Here is a 23236-nt window from a genome sequence, read left to right as displayed (position 1 = left end):
TTCTTTGGCCCTGTTTTTTTGCTACTCCAGTGTAGATTAGTATAATATATATTCACCTGATCTTGACTGTCCTTTTCCTTTCTTTTTTGTTTCTTGTAGAGGACATGTATCTATTTGTTTCTCTTTTAACACTTGTTATCATGTGTTTGATGTAATTGTTTCTTTTTGTCTGTTTTTCCTAAATAAAATTAGTTGCGTTTAGCAAAATACGAATATAAAAGTGTACAAGAACCTAAACATAATGAAAAATATTCCGTCGCTTCGATTCAATTCTACCTTACAACGGATTGATAGATCCTAATCACCTGTCAATATATTTCTCGCAGTATCATATCTTATCGCTGTTTTATATAAATATATTAACAAGAATATCCACCTGGCAGTACGCTGGTTATGTATTGATAATTTGCCATCGATCAGTTTAAATCTGGTGTTGGTTAGTGTCATTCTTCTGCTAGTAGTGTCTTTCAATCACCATGGCGGGATATGACGATTATACTCCCTATGAGAATACTTGGCATATCATTCCTCCGGATTATATTCATCTGGAAGAGGAATACCGATATCCGTAAGTAGACTTTTTTTAATAAATTTGCAAATTTACAGTCTGCTATTGGGAGAAATATTGTAGATACATGAAAGGAGAAATTATCCACTGATAGATAATACTCCCAATACTAACACTAACAAATTAAATTAATGTTGGATTAGATTTGAAAGTAATATTGAATTCGTTGCCTTGCTTCCTCGTTGGGGTGGGCTAGCAGGTGTTCTAGATGGCTTCTTGTTAGTCTGCTGATTTCTTCTGCAACGAACGGTAGGTATACCTGAGTCGTCATGCAATGTTTTGTTACTAACATATCACGTCGTCTTAAAAATCATTCTGAATTCTGAGTATTTTGGATTAGATTCTCTGAATGATTTTGCTATTAGAAGGCTTGGCACAGCCCCATAGTTGCATTCCATATGTCCATAGGGGCTTTAATATGCACTTGTACACAAGCAGTTTATTATCTATAGATAGCTGCGATTTTGGGCCTATTAACCAATTCAGTTGACGTATTTTCATGTTAATATGGATTTTGTTGCCAAAATGTGTGCTTTCCAAGTGAGCTTTCAGTCAAGAATCATTCCCAGGTATTTGACTTCTGTTTTTACTATTATTAATATATTATTCAGTGTGATACTCTATTAGGAGTCTTCTTCTTCTTCGTTTTGTGTAGATATGACTCTGTTTTTCAATGTGCCTTCAGTAGGTCGTCATTCCACATTTTTCGTGGTCTTCCCACTGATCGTCTTCCTATTGGGGAACCATCTCTCGCCGTCCTTTCTACTCTATTTGTTGCCATTCGGCTTATGTGGTCACTCCATTCTACTCTTCTGTTTTTGTTTTTAACCCAGTTATTAATGTTAACCACCTTGCATCTCCGTCGTATATTTGCACTTCTAGCTCTATCCCATAGTGTCATACCATCGATTTTTCGAAGTGTTTTCATATCTGCTGTTTCTAGCATTCTTTTTGTTCTCTCTGTATCAGGTTGTGTTTCTGCTGCGTACGTCATTATTGGTCTGATGACTGTTTTGTAAATTCTGCCTTTCCGATATTTTTATTTCTCCATATTGTTTTATTCAGGTAACCTGTGGCTCTGTTTGCTTTATTCACCTGATCTTCCCCTTCTGTGTCGAGCTTTCCGTAGCTAGATAGTGTGATGCCTAGATATTTAAACTCCATGACTTATGACTTGTGCTCTAATTTACACCTTATTAGATTTGCTGTTATAACCATGCATTTAGTCTTTTTGGGGAAATTAACATGTTAAATTTTCTAGCGGTTATATTAAATTGGTGCAGCATACGTTGTAAATCATCTTTACTTTGAGAGATTAGTATTGCGTCGCCTGCATAGCAGATTATTTTAAGTTGTTTTTCTCCCATTTGGTATCCTTTCTATTAGGAATTAGGAGTCGAGTAGCTTTTACTATGTACCTATATATAGATGACCCAGGTCATCTCTATCTTTTCTTCTTCCTAAGGATGTAAATGTAGTGGCATCATCTAAGTCGTTCGAGTATTTCTGTCTAATTATCTCTCTCCTGTGAGTGTTGTTTTACTTCGGAGAATGAATAAGCAGTCATGTTCTTTATTTGGTCCGATCCATGGACGTATAAATAAAGATATTTAATTTAGATATTTAATTTAGATATACAGGGTGTTAGTAAATAAGTATGAAAAATTTTAAAGGCTAATTCTACATGAAAAATTAATACCAGTTTGCTCTATAAACATATGTCCGCAAATGCTTAGTTTAGGAGATACGGGGTGTTGAAATTTTTATTTCAAACTGCCAATTTATTTATTGCTCTAAGAACAGTTGAGCTATGAAAATGAAATTTAGTGAGTTTTAGGAGGTAGTTATTACGAATTTTTTGACATACAATTTAGAATTTTGTATTCATCATTGGCGCGCCTACGGGCAATGGTCTGAATTTTTTTAAAGAAAAAAATAGTACGCCACTGAGATATTTCGAATTAAAAATTAATTTTAAATTCCACGTCTAATTTATGATAAAAAACCTTTCTCGCCTTTTTTTCATATGATGCACCGTTTTTATGCAGAAAAATATTTCTTAATACATCATCAAGAACACTATCCAATAAATAATAAAATAAAAAATAAAACATCTTAACGCTTACCAAGTATTTGAGGTAGTTTCCATATGCATAGAAACTTAGTTCAAATACTTTGTAAACATTAAGATGATTAATTTTTTTGCATAAAAACGGCGCCACATATGAAAAAAAGGCAAGAAAAATTTTTTGTCGTCAATTGAACGAGGAATTCAAAAATGATTTTTAGTTTAACATACCTCAGTGGCGTACTATTTTTTTCTTCAAAAAATTCAGACCATTACCCGTACGCGCTCCAATGATGAATATAAAATTCTTCTGTTACCTGTAAAGGAGATCATTTTAAACATTTCTTGCAGCTTTGCACCTAGTTGAAATGGTATTAGTAATATTTTCTGTTATTGTTCTAGTTTAGTATTATTATATTGGATAGTTCTTGATGATGTATTAAGAAATGAAGTTTTATTTTTCTACGTAAAAACGGTGCATCATATGAAAAAAAGGCAAGAAAGGTTTTTTATCATAAATTAGACGTTTAATTTAAAAATAATTTCTAATTCGAAATATCTCAGTGGCGTACTATTTTTTTCTTTAAAATAATTCAGACTATTGCCCGTAGGCGCGCCAATGATGAATACAAAACTCTTAATTGTATGTCATAAAATTCGTAATAACTACCTCCTAAAACTCACCAAATTTCATTTTCATAGCTCAACTGGTCTTAGAGCAATAAATAAATTGGCAGTTTGAAATAAAAAGTTCAACACCCCGTATCTCCGAAACTAAGCATTTGCGGACATATGTTTATAGAGCAAACTGGCATTAATTTTTCATGTAGAATTAGCCCTTAAAATTTTTCATACTTATTTACTAACACCCTGTATAAAGATATTTAATTTAATTAAATATTTAATAATGATATTAAAGATCTTTATTTATACGTCCATGGTCCGATCATATTGCCGGAGATCTTCCTTTGGATCTTTTGCTTGCGCTACGTTGCATTCAACTAGTATTCGTTCTATGCATTATTTTCTTGCCATCGATCAGTTGAAATCTGGTGTTGGTTAGTGTCCTTCTTCTGCTAGTAGTGTCTTTTCATCACCATGGCGGAATACGACGATTATACTCCCTATGAGAATACTTGGCATATCATTCCTCCCGATTATATTCATCTGGAAGAGAAATACCAATATCCGTAGACTTTGGTTACATTTGGTTAGACATTGACGAAAAAAAATTTTTAAGTTTTGTAATAAGGTCTAACAAAAATAATAAAGAATTTCAATATTACAGTTACAGGGTGTCCCGAAAAGAATGGTCATAAATTATACCACACATTCTGGGGTCAAAAATAGTTCGATTGAACCTAACTTACCTTAGTACAAATGTGCTCACAAAAAAAGTTACAGCCCTTTGAAGTTACAAAATGAAAATCGATTTTTTTCAATATATCGAAAACTATTAGAGATTTTTTATTGAAAATGGACATGTATAATTCTTATGTCAGGAACATCTTAAAACAAAATTATAGTGAAATTTGTTTACCCCATAAAAAATTTATGGGGATTTTGTTCCCTTAAACCCCCCCAAACTTTTGCGTACGTTCCAATTAATTCATTATTGTGGTACCATTAGTTAAACACAACGTTTTTAAAACTTTTTTGCCTCTTAGTATTTTTTCGATAAGCCAGTTTTTATTGAGATGCGGCTTCTTTTTCAATATATTTACGTAAAAATTTTATGGGGGTTTTGTTCCTTTAAACCCCCCTAATGTTTGTGTACGTTCCAATTAAACTATTATTGTGGTACCATTAGTTAAACACAGTGTTTTTAAAACTTTTGTCTCTTAGTCTTTTGTTCATGAGTCACCTTTTATCGAGATGTAGCTTCTTTTTCAAAATATACCTAAAAATGTAAATTATAAATAAATTTTCAGATTATTAACAGGTCTCTATAACCGTACTTAACCATATACAAATATGTGGTGGATTTGACAAATATGCAAAATATCTCGATAAAAACTGGCTTATCGAAAAAGTACTAAAGGCAAAAAAGTTTTAAAAATAATGTGTTTAACTAATAGTGCCACAATAATAATTTAATTGGAACGTACACAAAAGTTGGGGGGGTTTAAGGGAACAAAAGCCCCATAAAATTTGTATGGGGTGCACAAATTTTACTTAATTTTTTTTAAGATATTGCTGTCGTAAAAATGCCACATGTCAATTTTCCATAAAAAATCTCTGAGAGTTTTCGATATATGAAAAAAAAAATCGATTTTCATTTTGTAACTTCAAAGGGCTGTAACTTTTTTTGTGTGCACTATTGTATATAGGTAAGTGAGGTTCAATCAACCTATTTTTGACCCCAGAATCTGTGGTATAATTTATGACCAATCTTTTCGGGACACCCTATTAGTTAGAATCTGTATTATACTATAACGAGAATAAAATAAAAGGTTTAATGTATTTGCACATTTATTTATATTTTGTTTTCTTCTTATTACGCCGTTTCGTTCCGACGCGACGGTTGGCAACTTCTTCTTCTTAAAGTGCCCTCTTCTCAATGGAGGTTGGCAACTACCATTGTAAACTCTTCTCTATTTCAGCTGTTCTTATTAGCTGTTTAAAATTTAGCCTTGTCCATTGTCAGATGTTCCTTAACCAGGATAGTCTTTTCCTTTCTAGTCCTCCTTTTCCATTGGTCCTCATAGACCGTTGGTACTTATTATTTCTCAGTACGTGGCCCAGTATGATGATTTTCTAACTTTCACTGTGTTGAAAAGTTCTCTTTCCTTGCATTTTCTTTGCAGCACTTCTTCGTTTGAGGTATGCGATGTCCATGAAATTTTGAATATTCTCCGGTAGATCCCATTTCAAAAGCCTCCAATTTATTTACGGATAATGTTTTAAGGATCCGTGTCTCAACTGCATAGGGAAGAGTCGACCAGACAGCATTTTTATTTACTTAGTCGAATTTCGAGTTTTATTAGAGAATCACAAAGCAGTTTTTTGATTTTTTCGAAAGATTTTCTGGCCTGTTCTATTCTCGATCTTATTTTTAGATCAGGATTTAGGTTGCTATCGATCCAACATCCCAGGTACAAAAACTATGGACCTGTTCTAAACTGTGACCACTTATTGTGCAGGGTTGAGGTACATTTTGGTTTTTTCGGAATGACATCACTTTGGTTTTTTAATGTTTATTTTCATACCAAATTGCTCACAGGTCGAGTTGATCTTGTTGATGAGTGGTTGTAGAGCAAAGTCGGAATCCGCAATCAACACCGTATCATCGGCGTATCTGATGCTGTTGATATATTTACGCCATTCACCTAATCTTCATCCTTGGAATCCTCCAGTGCTTCTTTAAATAGAAACTCGGAGTAAAGATTAAGCTGTGACAGAACACATACTTGTATAACTCCCCTCCTAATTTCTACTTCTGTGATGCGAATGTGCGGAACCTTCGATCCTAACTCTGGCGTTTTGGTTCCATAGTATAAGTTTTTGAGTAATTTGATGTCTTTTTCGTATTTGCAAAAGCTATTTGGCTTCTATTTACACTGATTGGAAAATGTTGTTCTTTTTTGTTAGTGAAACCGACATGAACATATTTTGTTTCAATCCAATTTGATAAGCGCGTCCTCGCCTAGTCCAGATGTTAATTTGTTCAACAGAATTTTGTAGCATGGATGCTCCTTTCTCGTGGTTTTTTTCGACTGTGCGGAAAGCTATTTGGCTTCTATTTACACTGATTGGAAAATGTTGTTTTTTTTTGTTAGTGAAACCGACATGAACATATTTTGTTTCAATCCAATTTGATAAGCGCGTCCTCGCCTAGTCCAGATGTTAATTTGTTCAACAGAATTTTGTAGCATGGATGCTCCTTTCTCGTGGTTTTTTTCGACTGTCAATGACATGATATCGCTGGTATAAAGCAGGTGTAGCATTGGTCCCAGAACACTTCCTTGCAGAGCTCAAGCTTTAACTTGTCTTAATTCTGTATATTATGTTTCCTTATTTTTAACTCGAAAGTATCTGTCGGATATATACGATTCTAATAGTAGTTGAGCGTATCGTTTTGGTAAGTAGCATATCATTTTATGATATAATCCGTCATGCCACACTCTGTCAAAAAATTGCAGAACAGACTTTTCCTTCCTCTAGAGCTTTTTATACACTATCTATTGTTTGTTCTTCTACCCAAGTAGCACCGAACGGGTTTATTAAGTATTTTAAGTATGCTTTAAAACTGTAGAATAAAACTAAAATTAAAACCAATTAGTTTTTAAGTAAACCTTAAGGTTGTAATAAAACCGCTTTCAGTATAAAAGGGCCCACACTGAAAGAGGTTAATAAAACCAAAAATAAAAACCTTCTTAAAACTTTGTTCTCTTAGGCAACTGGTTTAAAAGCTGCTGTGTTAAAAGATACTTTAAGTGCAGGCAGTTTTATAGCAAACTTAAAAAGGTTTCTTAAATGGAGACTTTTAAAGACAATTTTTATACTCCATTTAAGCCAACAAATTTTTACATGTCTTGTGTTATGATAGGTAGATACGTATTTGTAACCATAAAATAATAAAAATACTTGGTTATTTCGGAATGTCAAGGTAGAAAAACACTTGCGCACCCAATTTTATTGATAATGTTAACAACAATAGGTCTAAATAACTCACGCGCCCTAAAATTTCTGACTTTTGGCGATTAAAAAATAATAATAACAAAACAATTTAAATCCCAAAAATATTAATTTGAAAGAAAATAATTTTATCTACAGTTTTAATGTTTTAATGTTAAAATAAATCGAATGTATGTCTTTAAGTCGTTGATTTATAATTTTTATGTAAGCCTTATATTGTAATCTATCATGGCTTTCAGCATCTCCAGAAAGCAATATGGCCGAAAACCAAATAAAACTATTTAGTCTATCGACAGAGAATAATTATTGTTAAGATCAAATGGATTTATTTTATACCTTTCCAAGAGCTTATATCCTACATAAAAGCAAGGTTGCCTTGGAATTACAACCGTTTAGTTTTAATGCTGCTGTCAATAATGCCACTCGGTTTTAATGTGAATCTAACCGTAAAATCGAGGCGTTATAGTGCTGTGTGTGTTGTATTCTTTGAAAAATAAGCCGTAATGACCAGTTCGTTTCAATAAAATCTTTATAACCCTTAAATAAAACTAAAATGTTTTTATTGTGCTACTTGGGTATGCACCTGATCTATCGTTGAGTGGCTTTCTCTAAACCCAAACTGATCATTAGAAATTAGATTTTTTCCTTTATAATCGATTTCAGTCTCTTCAAAAGTAATAGTGTTCGTGCTCAAAAGAACGATTAAAAATGTCCGAAACGAAAACGTGACCACCGAGAAGCAAAAGTATTAAACATTGACAAAAATTCTATCGGCTGGCTTTGCGGCTCGCACAATTGTTGAGGAATTTCTAGTTCGAGTGTTTTCAAGTGCACGAAGAAGACGAGGGGGGTTAAATAAGCTTCGAGGAAGCTGCACAAAAGTTAAACTTGAAAGTTATTTCTTCAATGTACCTATGAATGAACCGGAATTACTATGATTTTACTACAAGTGCGCGGGTGGTCTTTAAAAATTTGAGCTGAGCGGAGGTTTCCTTTGGATGTTGACAGGGTCGTCCCTATATTTGCCTTAAGGGACTTGTGAAAGAGCAAGAGATATCTGTGAAATAAAACATTTTCTGAATCAACTTCTAATGCCTGGTTGCACCAACAGATCTTCAGCTCCAGCTTAGCTAAGCTCTACTTATAGATAGGGCCTCCTTGAGTATCACTTACGTCGCACCATAATTTTAGATTCTTACCTTATTATCAATTATATCTATTATTATATTATGGTATTCTTATTGTAATATATTATAATTATATTGTATTAATTCTTATGATATTGTCGACTTAAGCTTAAGATCTGTTGTAGACCAGTAAGGATTTGCGAAAAAACGTCTATTTTTGGATGTGAGAGGTGGCATTCGGATTTTTGCAGATAAAGTTAGGTGACACCATCAGTAATAATAATTGACTTATGCTCCTTCTCAAATATGCCCGGAACATTAATAAAAAAATTAAAATATTTAAAAATTTCGAAAAACATCGATTTTATTCTGCTTTCTTTGCTTATAACTTTAAAACGATTCATTTTGGAACAAAGTCGTAGAGAAATAAAATACAGATAATTGAATTTTGTATGATATACGGCTGGTAAAAATTGTCTTAAGGTATTACCTTTTCTGCAATATAGCAAATAAATACAAAATAAGGGGGCAAAATAAGTCTGTTGTTATTCAATATTTTTTAACCACTTTGTTGGCACTTAGAACCTTAGTAATTCGCTTAGAAAATTCTTTGTAATATACTTAAATCGTGTACCAAATTTCATTAAAATCGGCTTAATAAATTTTGCATAATAAATTTACAATCTAAATGTTTTTAAAAAAGTTCAAATTTTTTAAAATCTTTCTGAACAAAAAGTAGACCATTTAGAAGTTGGCTAATTTTTTTACATATGAAGAGGTGCTCTACCTATCTAATACACTTTACAGAATTAAAATCGGATTATTTAAGGGGCCTCAGCAATGTTTTAAATTTATAAACAATTTTTTGGCTTATAAACAAATAGCTTTGTTTAATAATAAAAAAATTAATTTTTAGCAATGCAGATAATTAAAACCGGTATAATGTGACTTAAACTTTCAGATGCTGTCAGCAGAATTGCTATTTTATTTTTTAATCAAACATTATTCGCGTTCAAAATTGCAATTTCTAGATTTTTTGAAAGTTCCACCGCGTTTATCTAGAAAACTATGCATCCTACGAAAAAACTTGTAAGAGAATTTTTTGCTTAGAATTACCCAAGAAATACAAAAAAATGTTTTATTTTGCGAAAAATCGATTTTATGTAATTCCTCAAGTTCTTTGTTTATAACAATCTTATCGACATCCGGATCAACTGTTACCCAAAAAATTCGTGTTCTACGGGTCAAAATACATAAAAAACTTGGGTAAGTCCATCTAAATAAAGGAGCCCGTAGCACCCCCTCCTGGCCACAGCACTAATTTGTTTATAAGACAAAAAATTGTTTATACCTTTAAAACATTGCTGAGGCTGCTAAAATAATCCGATTTGAATTTTGTAAAGTGCATTAGATAGGTGGAGTACTTCTTTATATGTAAAAAAATTGACAAATTTTTGTATGTTCTAGTTTTTGTTGTGCAAGATTTTAAAAAATTTAAATTTAAAAAAAAAAAGTTTAGATTGCAAAATTATTATGCAAAATCTAGTAAGTCAATTTTAATAAAATTTGGTGTATGGTTTTAGCACATTGCAAAAATTTTCTAAGCGAATTAGGAAGGTTCCAAGTGTAACTTAAGTGATGGAAAATCATTGAATAAGGACAGGCTTGTTTTGCCCCCTTATTTTATATTTATTGCTATGTTGAAGCAAGGGTGATAAATTAAGACATTTTTAACCAATCGCATCTGATAGAAAATTTAATTATCTTTGTTTTATTCTTATAGGACTTTGTTCTAAAATGAATAGTTTTTAAGTTAAAAGCAAAAAAAGTAGAAAAAAAAACGAAATTTTTTGAAATTTTTAAATATTTTATTTTTTTTTATTAATGTTCCGGGCATATTTGAGAAGGAGCATAAATCAATTATTATTAACGAAGTTATCACCTAACTTTATTCGCAAAAATCTGAATGCCACCTCTCACATCCACCTAAGAACAGATCCTTACTGGTCTAGTTGGTGCAACCGGGCATAAGACACACTACATACTATTTCTAGACTAAATTGTGTGCAAATTTGAAATAAAGAGACAAATTAAGACATTTAATTGAGAAAAATAGTGTTGGTATTGAATTTTCTAAGAGAATTTTACTATTAAAGTTAGGATTAACCCACAATTTTAGTTTAAAATTAAGTTTATTTGCCTTAATGGTAGGGGAGCAAAGTATGTTGAATGTGCAGTCACTCGGGCGTTATGGGGACCTATTGGGTTGTGAAGAGTAGGTCCTAAAACCAAAAAAAGTCAAGTAAAGTTTTCCATTTTAATATTGGCTTTCCATTTTTAATTTCATTTTCCCTTTTCAACAATCGTTTTTTTAGATCATAGCGCCATCTATCCATAGTTCGAAAAAATGTCTCGAATAATAGTTACTTATTTTTACGTAAGGAATCCAAATCTGCAATAAAAAATGGGGGCTCCTATTTAAGATTTTAAAGTAACTCCCCACCCCACCTCCGTGGGGGGTCGTGTTTGGTGCCACTCGATAGATTTTTCAAAAATATAGAATAAGTTTATTTTTCAGTTTTTCGATCTGATGTTCATTTCGCGAAATATCGCGGAATTTGTATTTAAAATATTAAATTTACCCCCACCCGTCTCCGTGGGACAAAGGGGTGGGGGCCTCCCCCCACATTTTGAACTCTTATGAAGTGTCTAACAATAAAACAGTGAAAACGTTTGTTTTCTATGCTTCCACAAAATGTATTACAACTATGTGACTACAGCTGTTTCGGCAGAGTGCCTTTCTCAAGTCATTTAGTTTACAATGGTTTGCCTATTTAAAATCTCCCCACTTCTCAACCTCTTCAGTTAAAGACTTTAAATAGGCAAACCATTGTAAACTAAATCACTTGAGAAAGGCACTCTTCCGAAACAGCTGTAGTCACATAGTTGTAATAAATTTTGTGGAAGCATAGAAAACAAACGTTTTCACTGTTTTATTGTTAGATAAAATGAACTTCCATCAAGTAACGGTCAAATCCATCAACTATTCTTCTGAAGTGTGTTTATTAATTCTTTTATGTGTCCGCTGCTTAAAATAGTTATATATTCGTTATAATTCGAAGATCATCGTAGTTTATTTGCTTTATTTTGAGAACATCCATTAGTTCTTTATCGCGAACTTTGTCGAAAGCCTTGTTGTAATCTATGAAGCAGGCGTACATAATATGGTTAACATCCAAGCATCTTTGGATTAGTATATTGAATGCAAGAAGAACTTTTTGGGTACCTAAGCTTCTACGGAATCCAAATTGGGTTTCTTCAATGTTTATATCAAGTTTTTGGTAAAGTCTTTAACAACAATCTTTAAAATCTTTAGCATTTTAAAGGTGTGAGACATCAGACTTATTTTGCGGTAGTTGCTGCATTCTTTAGCGTTTGTCTTTTTAGAGGACAAAAAAAGGTTGAGGTCAACTTTTCGTTGGGTATGTTACTGGATTAATAAATGTCATTAAATAGTTTAACCAGGACATCCATATAGTCATGCTCGATTATATTAACTCCGTCAATAGGCAGTTGATCTGGCCCAATGCATAAATTATTTCTTCCTGTGTAATTCCTGCGCTTGTTTCTTTTTCTTCTAACGATATGTCTGGTATAGGTTTCGTCTTTCGTCTTTAAACACCTTTTCAATATATTCTTTCCATCGTTCCCCAGTGACTTAAAACCCATGCCAGTGTAGCACTTTTACTTTACTGTTATTATCACAGTTTGTAAATATTAGTTATTTACCTAGAATGTCATAGAAATAAATGCATTTTGATCCTTTGTTGGGTCTTTTACATTATTATATACATACTTAAATTGTATGTCTCCATTAAACCAAAGAACTTCAAAGAACTAGAAACTAAATAAATTTTCTGAGAAAGTCATTAATTGTGAGTGTTAAAATCTCTATATCAAAATATAGAACAACTTTAAAAATGCCAAAACCGCCAAAATTGCCACAGCAGAAAAATATTTGATGAAGCAAACAAAATAGATAATAGAAAACGTTAAACCAACCTTAAAAGAATAAGCGGAAGTAAAAAGGAAAAGAAAGCAGAGAAAAAAATTAGGAAAATCTGAAAATTTAGAACTAAAGCGTGAATACTAAAGTAACAATTACCAGATAGCAGAAGAGAAAATGGGATAGGTTCTTTATGTTAAATAAAATCTGGGAAAGCTGGAAGAGAAGACAAAAAGTTGCCGGCTTTGGATATAGGTATAAGACTTTCTTACTTATAATCATGGCACTCACATATATTGTAACAAGTTAACAAGGTTTGTATCTATTAGTAGGTATTTCTACTGAAAATACCATCACAATAAGAAATAACTTCTTCTTCTTAAAGTTCCATCTCCTAGCGGAGGTTGGATATCATAATGGCTATGGTCACTTTGTTGGCTGCTGCTCTGAACAGTTGTAATGAACTACAGTTAAACCATTCTCTAAGGTTCCTCAGCCAGGAGATGCGTCTTCTTCCTATGCTTCTTTTTCCTTGGATCCTTCCTTGCATAATAACTCTCAGCAGCTCATATTTCTCTCCTCTGGTAATGTGACCCAAATATTCTAGTTTTCTTGTTTTTATACTGTTCATAATTTGTAACTCCTTATTTAAACGTCGTAGCACTTCAACATTGGTAATCCTTTGAACCCACTGAATTTTCAACATACTTCTGTAACACCACATTTCGAACGCTACTATTTTTCTTATATGTTCCTTTTCAATGTCCAAGCTTCCATTCCGTATAGTAATATAGAAAATATGTAGCATCTTAGAGCCCTCAATCTGAGAGGCTTCTGAAGGTCTTTGTTTGTAAGCAGTGTCCTCATTTTTATAAATGCTTGCCTTGCAGTTTCAATTCCGACTTTAATTTCTTTGCTTTGGTCATTTTTGTCATCAACCCAGGTTCCCAGATATTTGTATGTCTTTACTTTTTCTATTTGGGTTTGCTCTAGTATTAACCTTTCATTTCCATGTTGTGTTTTTGAGACAATCATAAATTTAGTTTTTTTCTTGTTTATTTTGAGTCCATATCGAATGCAATAATCGTTAATTATATTTAACAATTCTTGTAGCGACTCAAGAGTGTCTGCCATTATAACGGTGTCATCAGCGAATCTTATGTTATTTACTGTTCTTCCGTTTATAGAGATTCCATCACTTAGTTCCGCTATCGCTTCCTGAAATATGGCTTCATTGTACACGTTAAACAGTAGCGGCGACAGTACACAACCCTGTCTTACCCCTCTCTTTATATCAATATTCTCGGACTCTTGTTCGTCTATCTTTATATTGGCCTTTTGATTCCAATACAGATTGATGATAATTCGTAAGTCTCGTCTGTCTATATCTCTGTTTTTCAATAATTCTATTAGTTTTTCATGTCGGACTCTGTCGAATGCTTTTTCGAAGTCGATGAAACAGGAATAAATATCCAGGTTCATATCTAAGCATCTTTGAGAGAGGACATTAAATGCAAACAATGCCTCTCTTGTTCCAAGTCCTTTGCGGAACCCAAATTGGGTATCATCCATATCATTTTCTAGCTTTCTGTATAATCTTCCATGAATCACCTTTAGAAATATTTTGAGGGTATGGCTTATTAGTGATATTGTCCTATAGTCTGAACAATCTTTGGCATATATTGTTTTAGGTATTGTTACAAAGGTGGACACCAATCATTCCTGAGGTAGAAAGAAATAACATATTATATCAAATATTTAATACAAAATTTAACATGTTTATTCTCCCAAAAAAGACAAAATGCATGGTTATAATAACAGCAAATCCAATAAGATGTAGGTAAGGTACAGATGTAACTTAGAGCTAGAGGGTCAGATAATATAACAAATCATGGAGGTTAACTATTTAGGTATCACACTATCTAGCTAGGGAAAGCTTGAAATAGAAGTGGAAGATTAGGTGAATAAAGCAAACAGAGCCGCAGATTGCCTGAATAAAACAATGTAGATAGATAAAAATATCGGAAAAGAAATGAAAGGCAGAATTTATAAAACAGTCATCAGACCAATAATGACATATATATGCAGCGGAAACACGACCTGATCCAGAGAGGACAAAAATGAGGCTAGAAACAGCTCTTGATGAAAACCCTTCGAAAAATCGACGGTAAGACACTATGGGACAGAGCTAGAAGTGCAGATGTACGACGGAGATGAAAGGTGGACAACATTAAAAAAGAATGTGTGTGTACTTTGTACGCACGTAAGAAGTTATACTTCTATTATAATATAATTTCAACGAAATAAATATACCTACTTAACAGTTACAATACAAAAAATTAACAATAATTACCAAAATGAACCAAAACTTAACAATGCCAAATATTAAAAAAAAAAGAAAAAATATGAATCGTCCGGGATTTGAACCCGCAATCTCGCGATTTTTTGATCTCTGGTCCAATGCTCTACCAACAAGGCCATCAAGCCGCATGCAACTTACCTTTCAGATATACATAATTATACATCACGGTGACAAGTGAAATATAAAAATAGATGTTTAATTATTTTACTCCCAAGGAAGACAAATCCAAAGACATAAAATTATAATAAAAAACCTTTTAAACCACCTTTTTCAAATTGCGCAAGTTGTATTATTAATATTAATGTTAATAAATGAAATGTAAATATTTTGACGTTTCACAATTTGACAATTCACTTTTAACTGCAGTGCCTTAAAAATTTTAAAGCACTAGTGCCGTAAAGTAGTGTTTTTAACGCTCCTATGGAGTCCTAAAAATTGCATTTTTAACACGTTTGTAGAAAAATATATTTAAAAACACTAATATATTCTTTCCACACCTTTTCTGGACTGATACATACATAAATTAAAACATTTTGAAGTAGTATAACTTCAAAAATATAATATGAAAACTATTTAAAAAGGCAGTATAACTATTAACTAACCTTTGTTGTTTCTCTTCCCAGAAATTTTAAAACGCAACAACCATACATAACCAAACCGTCAACCGTCCAAACCACAGCTGCGCTACAGCTGCCATATTGGATAATTTTTGACATGTCATTTGAACATCCAATCAGAACAAAGTTATAATGCGCATGCGCCGGGATCGTAGGTTTTAACATATAAAAATTCACCCTCATATCGCGCGTAAAGAAGTATAACTTCAATAATTAGATAAAAAACAGAAGAGTGGAATGGAACGACCACATAAGTTGATTGACAACAAATGGAGTTGAAGGACGACGAGAGGTTCCCAATAGGACAATAGGAAAAAGATCAGTGGGAAGACCACGACAGCGATGGAATGACAAGTTATTGGAGGCACATTGAAAAACAGACAGAGTCATATCTACACAAAAAGAAGAAGAACAGGAAATACCATTTAAATTTAAATCATGCTCTCTTTTTAATATCATATAAAAATGTTCCTAAAAAAGTTTATGCCGCCACTGGCATTTAGTTTTTGGCGACAGACTGTCTAGCTGTCTACCTGAGCTAAGCGATGGACATGGTCCAGGCACAGGTGTTGTTGGTACGTACCTTCCACAAAGGGAACTAAAGGAAGCTGTAAAGTAATAAAAATTTGTTGTAAGGTATTGAGAGTTGTGGACGAGAGGTGAGAACCACTTAAATATATAAATGAAGGATTTCGAGTTATCTTTCTTTCTATGGAATTATAACCCAGAGAAATATTTTCAAAAGTTTATTTTTACTTTATTAGAATTGTACCTGAATATTTTGTAGTTTTAGGGCCTATTATTGAGGGATTATCATAAACCTGTTATGGCAATTTCGCTAAAAATATCTAATACTAGAGATACAGGATGCAGCCAGAAAGCAGTTTCTTAACGAAAAGTCTTGGATTTAAAATATTGTTTATTATTTTTATTTCAATTATTCTAATTGTATAAAAGTATAGTAAACTTTGTATCTAGGGCTTTTCGTCTGCCTCGTATTACGAGAGATGTCGCTGTTTTGCGTCTCAAAAGGTGGAAACATTGCATCGCGATGTTTTCCCTTGCCCTTAAGTACTAACATCTTAAATCAATGACGTAAACACTAACTAACCGCCTGACAGACGGGTTTAACATTTTAGTGGTAATTTTTGTTTTTGTTAAATATTTTAATGCAAAAAAATAGCCCTGTGAAGTTGGCACCTCTAAATACGATTTTTTCAAAAATTTTTCTTTTTTTTGAAAAGGCCCAACACCCCGAAGTAAAAAAACTTCGTAAAAACTGATACGTTTGATTGTCCAACTGTTGTCCACACTTGCCCAGGCATTTTTTTTAATTGTCCACCTTTTATTTATTTAAATTAGCAATAATTATCGTTTTTTAAGTAGTAAAAATGCCAAAAAATGAGAATTTTTGGAAATTTTTTTTCACGTTTGATTGTCCATCAAATGTCCACCCTTGTCCAGCAAAAATTTTTTTGTCCACCTTTTGTTTACGAGATACTAAAAAAACGTGAAATAAGGCCCAACACCCCGAAGTCAAAAAAACGTCGTAAAAACTGATACGTTTGATTGTCCAACTGTTGTCCACACTTGCCCAGGCATTTTTTTTAATTGTCCACCTTTTATTTATTTAAATTAGCAATAATTATCGTTTTTTAAGTAGTAAAAATGCCAAAAAATGAGAATTTTTGGAAATTTTTTTTCACGTTTGATTGTCCATCAAATGTCCGCCCTTGTCCAGCAAAAATTTTTTTGTCCACCTTTTGTTTACGAGATACTAAAAAAACGTGAAATAAGGCCCAACACCCCGAAGTCAAAAAAACGCCGTAAAAACTGATACGTTTGATTGTCCAACTGTTGTCCACACTTGTCCAGGCATTTTTTTTAATTGTCCACCTTTTGTTTATTTAAATTAGCAATAATTATTGTTTGTTAGTAAAAATGCCAAAAAATGAGAATTTCTCATTTCGTCTTCTGTGATTGGTAGATGCCGCGTCAAAGAATATCGATCGGGAAAAAATTATTTCGTCATTAGTTAAAGCGGGACAGAGGCCGTTTTCTCCGTTTCCTCCTTCCACTCATTCGCTTTCTGTTCTATGCGTCTCACTCGCACTGCAGCAGCCTCTGTGTCCCCTTAAGATGGTAAATATTGCTTGCACCAGGAATTTGATTAAAACTTGCAGTTTACATTTTTGGCTTATTAAAACATTTATCACCGACACTTTTACTATTTTCTATAAACTTATAGAAAAATGAAATGTTGAATGTTTACAAAAATCCTACAGAAGTATATCAATAAACTCACTTATTAATTGTTAGTCGTCTAATTGTCTATTTCTTCGTGATTCTCAAACCTATCATGCATTTTTTTTTCAAAAATGTAAACATATATTATTTTTCGGTTATCCAATCAACATAACTTGAGCATAGTTTCTTCGAATTTTACAATTTAACTTGTGCCTTACTTTTCATTCACAATCAACTATTAAAATATATGACAAGTACCTACTGCATATTAAAATGAGTTATCTTTTTAAATAGTAAGTAACCCATGTGAAAAGTTACAGATGACATACTATTCTCAACAATGTTGATCATCAAGAAATTTTTCATCCTCGCCTTCAAATTTACAGAAAATTGTCAGCATTTAACGCATCAAATGAATCATACTTCCGAGGAATTTTCTAATATGTTATTATCAAATTATAAATAATTGCGATCAACAAAAAAAAAAAAGAAAAATAGAAAGTGTACAAAAAAAATGCCAAAATATGTCTAAACATCAGTTGGACAGTAAAATATATTAGTTTTTATGACATTTTTTCAAAGTCCAGGTGCTTGGCCTTATTATGGGTAAAATATATTATGTATCATTTTCTAATTATCTCTTAGGCTAAAAATGGACAACGAAAATTTTCTTGCTAAGCAATAGTTAAAGTTAAAAACATCAAACAAACAATAATATATTTCTTCACTAGTGTGGAAAAGTTTTTTTAAACGAATCTTAGGGTTGCAATGCGAGCCGAAGGCGAGCATTGTAATCAGATGAGTTAAAAAAACTCTTCCACACTAGTTAAAAACGATATTTTATTCAACAATGTGTGAAAATGCGAATATTGCATCGCTCGAGCGTGTGGAAAAGTAACCTTTCCTACACGGCGTTGAATAAAAATATCATTTTTTGGAATTCGCATTCATGATCCATTGTTGCTACCAAATTAAAAAATATTGCTGAGAAAAAACCAATGTTTCACAAGTAATGAAAATGTCTGAACACGAATGGACAACTTTTGGACAATCCAAAGCTGTTAGTCCTGACAACTTTTTCTCGAATTCGGAAACTTGTACTCCTTCCCTGTCCAAAAAATTTGTTTCAACTATTTTTTTCAAAAAAGGTGGACAAAAAAAACTTTTTGTTGGACAAGGGTGGACATTCGACGGACAATCAAACGTGAAAAAAAATTTCCAAAAATTCTCAATTTTTGGCATTTTTACTAACAAACAACAATTATTGCTAATTTAAATAAACAAAAGGTGGACAATAGAAAAAATGCCTGGACAAGTGTGGACAACAGTTGGACAATCAAACGTATCAGTTTTTACGACGTTTTTTTGACTTCGGGGTGTTGGGCCTTATTTCACGTTTTTTTAGTATGACGTAAAGAAAAGGTGGACAAAAAAAAATTTTTGCTGGACAAGGGTGGACATTCGATGTACAATCAAACGTGAAAAAAAATTTCCGAAAATTCTCATTTTTTGGCATTTTTACTACTTAACAAACGATAATTATTGCTAATTTAAATAAATAAAAGGTGGACAATTAAAACAAATGCCTGGACAAGTGTGGACAACAGTTGGACAATCAAACGTATCAGTTTTTACGACGTTTTTTTGACTTCGGCGTGTTGGGCCTTATTTCACGTGTTTTTATTATCTCGTAAACAAAAGGTGGACAAAAAAAATTTTTGCTTAACAAGGGTGGACATTCGATGGACAATCAAACGTGAAAAAAAATTTCCAAAAATTCTCATTTTTTGGCATTTTTACTAACAAACGATAATTATTGCTAATTTAAATAAATAAAAGGTGGACAATTAAAAAAAATGCCTGGACAAGTGTGGACAACAGTTGGACAATCAAACGTATTAGTTTTTACGACGTTTTTTTGACTTCGGGGTGTTGGGCCTTATTTCACGTTTTTTAGTATCTCGTAAACAAAAGGTGGACAAAAAAAAATTTTTACTGGACAAGAGTGGACATTTGATGGACAATTAAAAAAAACAAAAATTTTTGAAAAAATCGTATTTAGAGGTGCTAACTTCACAGGACTCAAAAAATAACTTGATGACTTACTGAAAGTATTGATTATCTAAAAAACACAGTAATTAATCTAGTTTTTCTGTATTTATTAAAATAAAAAAACATTATAACAAGAATGGAAGGATTGATTGTATACCTTTTTACTCCTGAAAAAAAGTGTGATAAAAATTAATCAAATTAAAGAATCTTCAAAAATTTATAATCGAGTCAAAAAAAGAGTAAGAAAAATGAAAATAAGAAGGTTTTTAAAAAATGTTAGAACAAAAAAAAACTGACAGGCACTATAGTTAGTAAAGTTTAGCAACTAGCAATGGTAGTCAGTGGCAACATTTTCATCACAAATTGATTCCACTTCGCTTATGTCATCTTCTACCTCATCAAACCATTTCAAAAGAGTTTCCTCAGGAACTTTATTCCCTTATTTGATGTTTTTTGACGAACTGGGGCACATTATGTGTAGTGACGAACTGGGCACAAACACTAACACCCCCGTCTATTAGACGGAAATCACACTTTGAACCTAAATAACTTTCGAATAACAACCTGCCGCAAATTGCCGAATTCAATACTACTAAAGAACAACCCAACTTGAAAAGTCATAAACGGGTGACCTTCAAAATTTTCTAGGAAGGGTAATATCCCACTTTCGACAAGCGATGCCGTCTGAGAGACGGGGTGTTAGTACTTAGGGGTTAAATAGGCAGGATTGTTGATATTTGTTTCAGAGTTGTGACTGCATAGCTTCACTGAGGATGCATAGATGCTGAAATAGCTATATGGAGATGGAGGTCCAACTCTGAATTAAATAAAAACAAAAACTGCCTTTATCTATATCTAATACTCTTATTTGACAGACACAGATAACGATAAAAGCGAATAAACGACGTGATGTACTTAAGTATATTTTAACATAATATATCTTCGTTAAACAACAAATATCACACTAAAAGTAGTTATCAATATAATAATAGACTCAACTTTGATTTTTCTTCGGTATCACAATTCACGTAGGTACCTACCACACGTAAAAGACTTATCAGAAAAATAAAAAATGATAGGAAATAAGTACCTACATCACAACAACGCTCAAAACAATAAATACATCGAAATTTATATTTAAACCAAACCCAACAACACACAAGAGAGTTAAAAGAACTGCATCTATAAAATACCCTCAGAATGAAATAATACATAATTTCTTATGATGAACTAGCTGCTGATATGAGCACATTGTGAAATGTTATGAAATAAGGGGTCTAATGCTCATAATCTTTTTGAGGGTTTTATTAACTACAGTTTGTGGGCGACCGGTTTCGGCGTTTACAATTTGTACGCCATCATCAGGCCCTTAGAAACTGAACAAAGTTATCAGTACAAGAAGTATACAGTGTACAATCTGATGTTAGGATTGTAACAAAAAAGCCCTTGTGTCTTATTAGATTTCAAACTCATATGTTCGTCTGAATATTATGTTCTTTGGTTGCCTAGGTGTTCTAACTTTTATCTCACTTAATTGTGATGTATGTATGTGAGATTTTATGTAGCTAATTTTGTACAATGCTCGAAAAACCTTACAAAAAATATTTTACAAAAACAAGATGTTACTTAACTGCACAAACGAAAAAATACAAACAACACATAATTAAATTTGTAAAGGACTACATCTAAATTGCGAACTGTGAGTTTTTAAGGAGAAAATTCCTTTTTATTAAATTTTAAAAAGTATAGGAACATTTTTTTTTCCAGTCAGAAATAATTAGCAATGACAGTTGGCATTTTGCCCTTAGAAACCGGTCGCCCACAAACTGTAGTTAATAAAACCCTCAAAAAGATTATGAGCATTAGACCCCTTATTTCATAACATTTTTAATAATTTCTTCTTCTTCATGTACGGTGCTCGATTATCGGGCGTTGGCTATCAAATTGTCTATAGTAATCTTGTTGAAGGCAGCTCAGAAAAGGGATGCAGATGATTTGTTAAACCATTCTCTCATGTTTCTACGCCATGAAGTTCTTCTTCGGCCTGGCACTCTTCTTCCGTCTACATTGCCATGTAATATTAAATGGAATATATTTATTATATCACTCTAGGTGACACATAACATTACATCTGATGCAAAACAGCTTCGTTACGCACTCTATCCTATCTACTCAACTTATTTGAAGGATTCTCCGATACACCCAGATTTCAAAGGCTTCCAGATTCGTGAGAAGTTTATCTGTTAAAGTCCAAACTTCGACACAATAAAAAAGAGTAGTGAATAGTATCTATGAATATATGTCCGAGAAACCATAAGATCACAAGTGTAGGATAAATAAGCATGAAACATACATCAAAAGCAGAGACTTCGACAACTCACAGATTTGTAACAATTAGCACAAAGTACAATAGAAAAATCCATTCACAATTCACAAAAAAAGTATAGGAAACCCAGAATGTAGCAGGCAAAAAATAAAGAAATGTGTGCAAGGTAAAAAGAAAAGTCTGTATCGCATCTACGACTTTAGCAACATGGTGGTCGTCTAACAAATACAGAAAGATCCACAATTCAAAAAAAAATTGTTTATAAGTATTTAGTAAATATGGTAAGGGGTAGGGTAAAGGAGGGTAAAAGTACGCACTTATTAGTTTATTTTTTATTTTGGGTTGTAACTTGGGGGAAGAAAGACATAACAATACCATATTTGCTGAATATCGATCTTTATTTATTAAGTAACAATAAAATCATATTTTAGTATGTTTAAACAAAAAAACATCCCTATAAAAATACTTTGAAAAAGTGTCATTTGCGTACTCTTGAGCTCCAGGGAGGCTAAGTTAGTTAGGGTAAAAGTACGCACTAGCTAACAATGGCCGCAAACGAAAGGTCCGCTTCCTTCATACGCTGAACAGGCCTCATGTCACCATTCTGCACATATTCCACATTGAATCCAATTGTCATTAAATGACTGTCCATATTTTGGGCACTCGACAGTCCCTTCTGATTTTCGGTTTAAGCTGGTAGATGATTTGGGTTGCTCAATATCAAAAGTTAGTTTAGTTTTGACGTTTGAATCTTTTTTTTTTGGTTTCTTTGTCAATAGCTTTCATATTTTTCCTTTTGATCCGCTTTTCTATCCTTGAAATCTTTAGACTGCGTGCTTTTATACTCATGTGACATGATTCAAAGAATGGCCGCTACGTGCCTGCACTAAACAGACTCTTCTGTTTAGTGACAGACAATAGAAGCTAAAAAAATAATAAATAAATTAGGGGAATTAAATGTAGTGCAACAATTTTCTTCTTGCTAATTCCAAGGTGGAGCCAGTTATTACCTGTTCCAGCATCAAACCTCTATCATTTCAGTTCAGGGAGCGAGTTTCATTTTGTTCTTTATTTGGTCTTATTGATCGGGTACATAGTTAGTTCTTATCGTACCCCGTTATTTCTCCCTCTATCAAGTTTTGTAATACCTTTTACTCTTAAAGGCATTCTCATTAGGCTAGCTTAGTACCTTAAGTTGTCTCTTTGTATCATTAACGGTCTTTCA

The 23236-nt window shown here is 32.7% G+C and overlaps 1 protein-coding gene across 1 annotated transcript in view; it reads left to right on the top strand.

Moving 5' to 3' along the window:
- The first annotated feature begins 377 nt into the window (after nucleotides 1–377).
- Nucleotides 378–23236, top strand: part of LOC114324841 (homeobox protein Nkx-2.2a) — an 87953-nt gene continuing 65094 nt past the window's right edge. The window contains exon 1 of the mRNA XM_028272720.2: nucleotides 378–568. Coding sequence (XP_028128521.1) covers nucleotides 477–568 — 92 coding nt within the window. The 5' untranslated portion in view covers nucleotides 378–476. The remainder of the gene's footprint in view (nucleotides 569–23236) is intronic.

Source organism: Diabrotica virgifera, chromosome 5, assembly GCF_917563875.1.
Source record: "Diabrotica virgifera virgifera chromosome 5, PGI_DIABVI_V3a".
In the NCBI taxonomy this organism is placed as follows: domain Eukaryota; kingdom Metazoa; phylum Arthropoda; class Insecta; order Coleoptera; family Chrysomelidae; genus Diabrotica; species Diabrotica virgifera.
The sequence above is the reverse complement of the archived record's forward strand: the minus strand, read 5'-3'. Positions and strand labels throughout refer to the sequence as shown.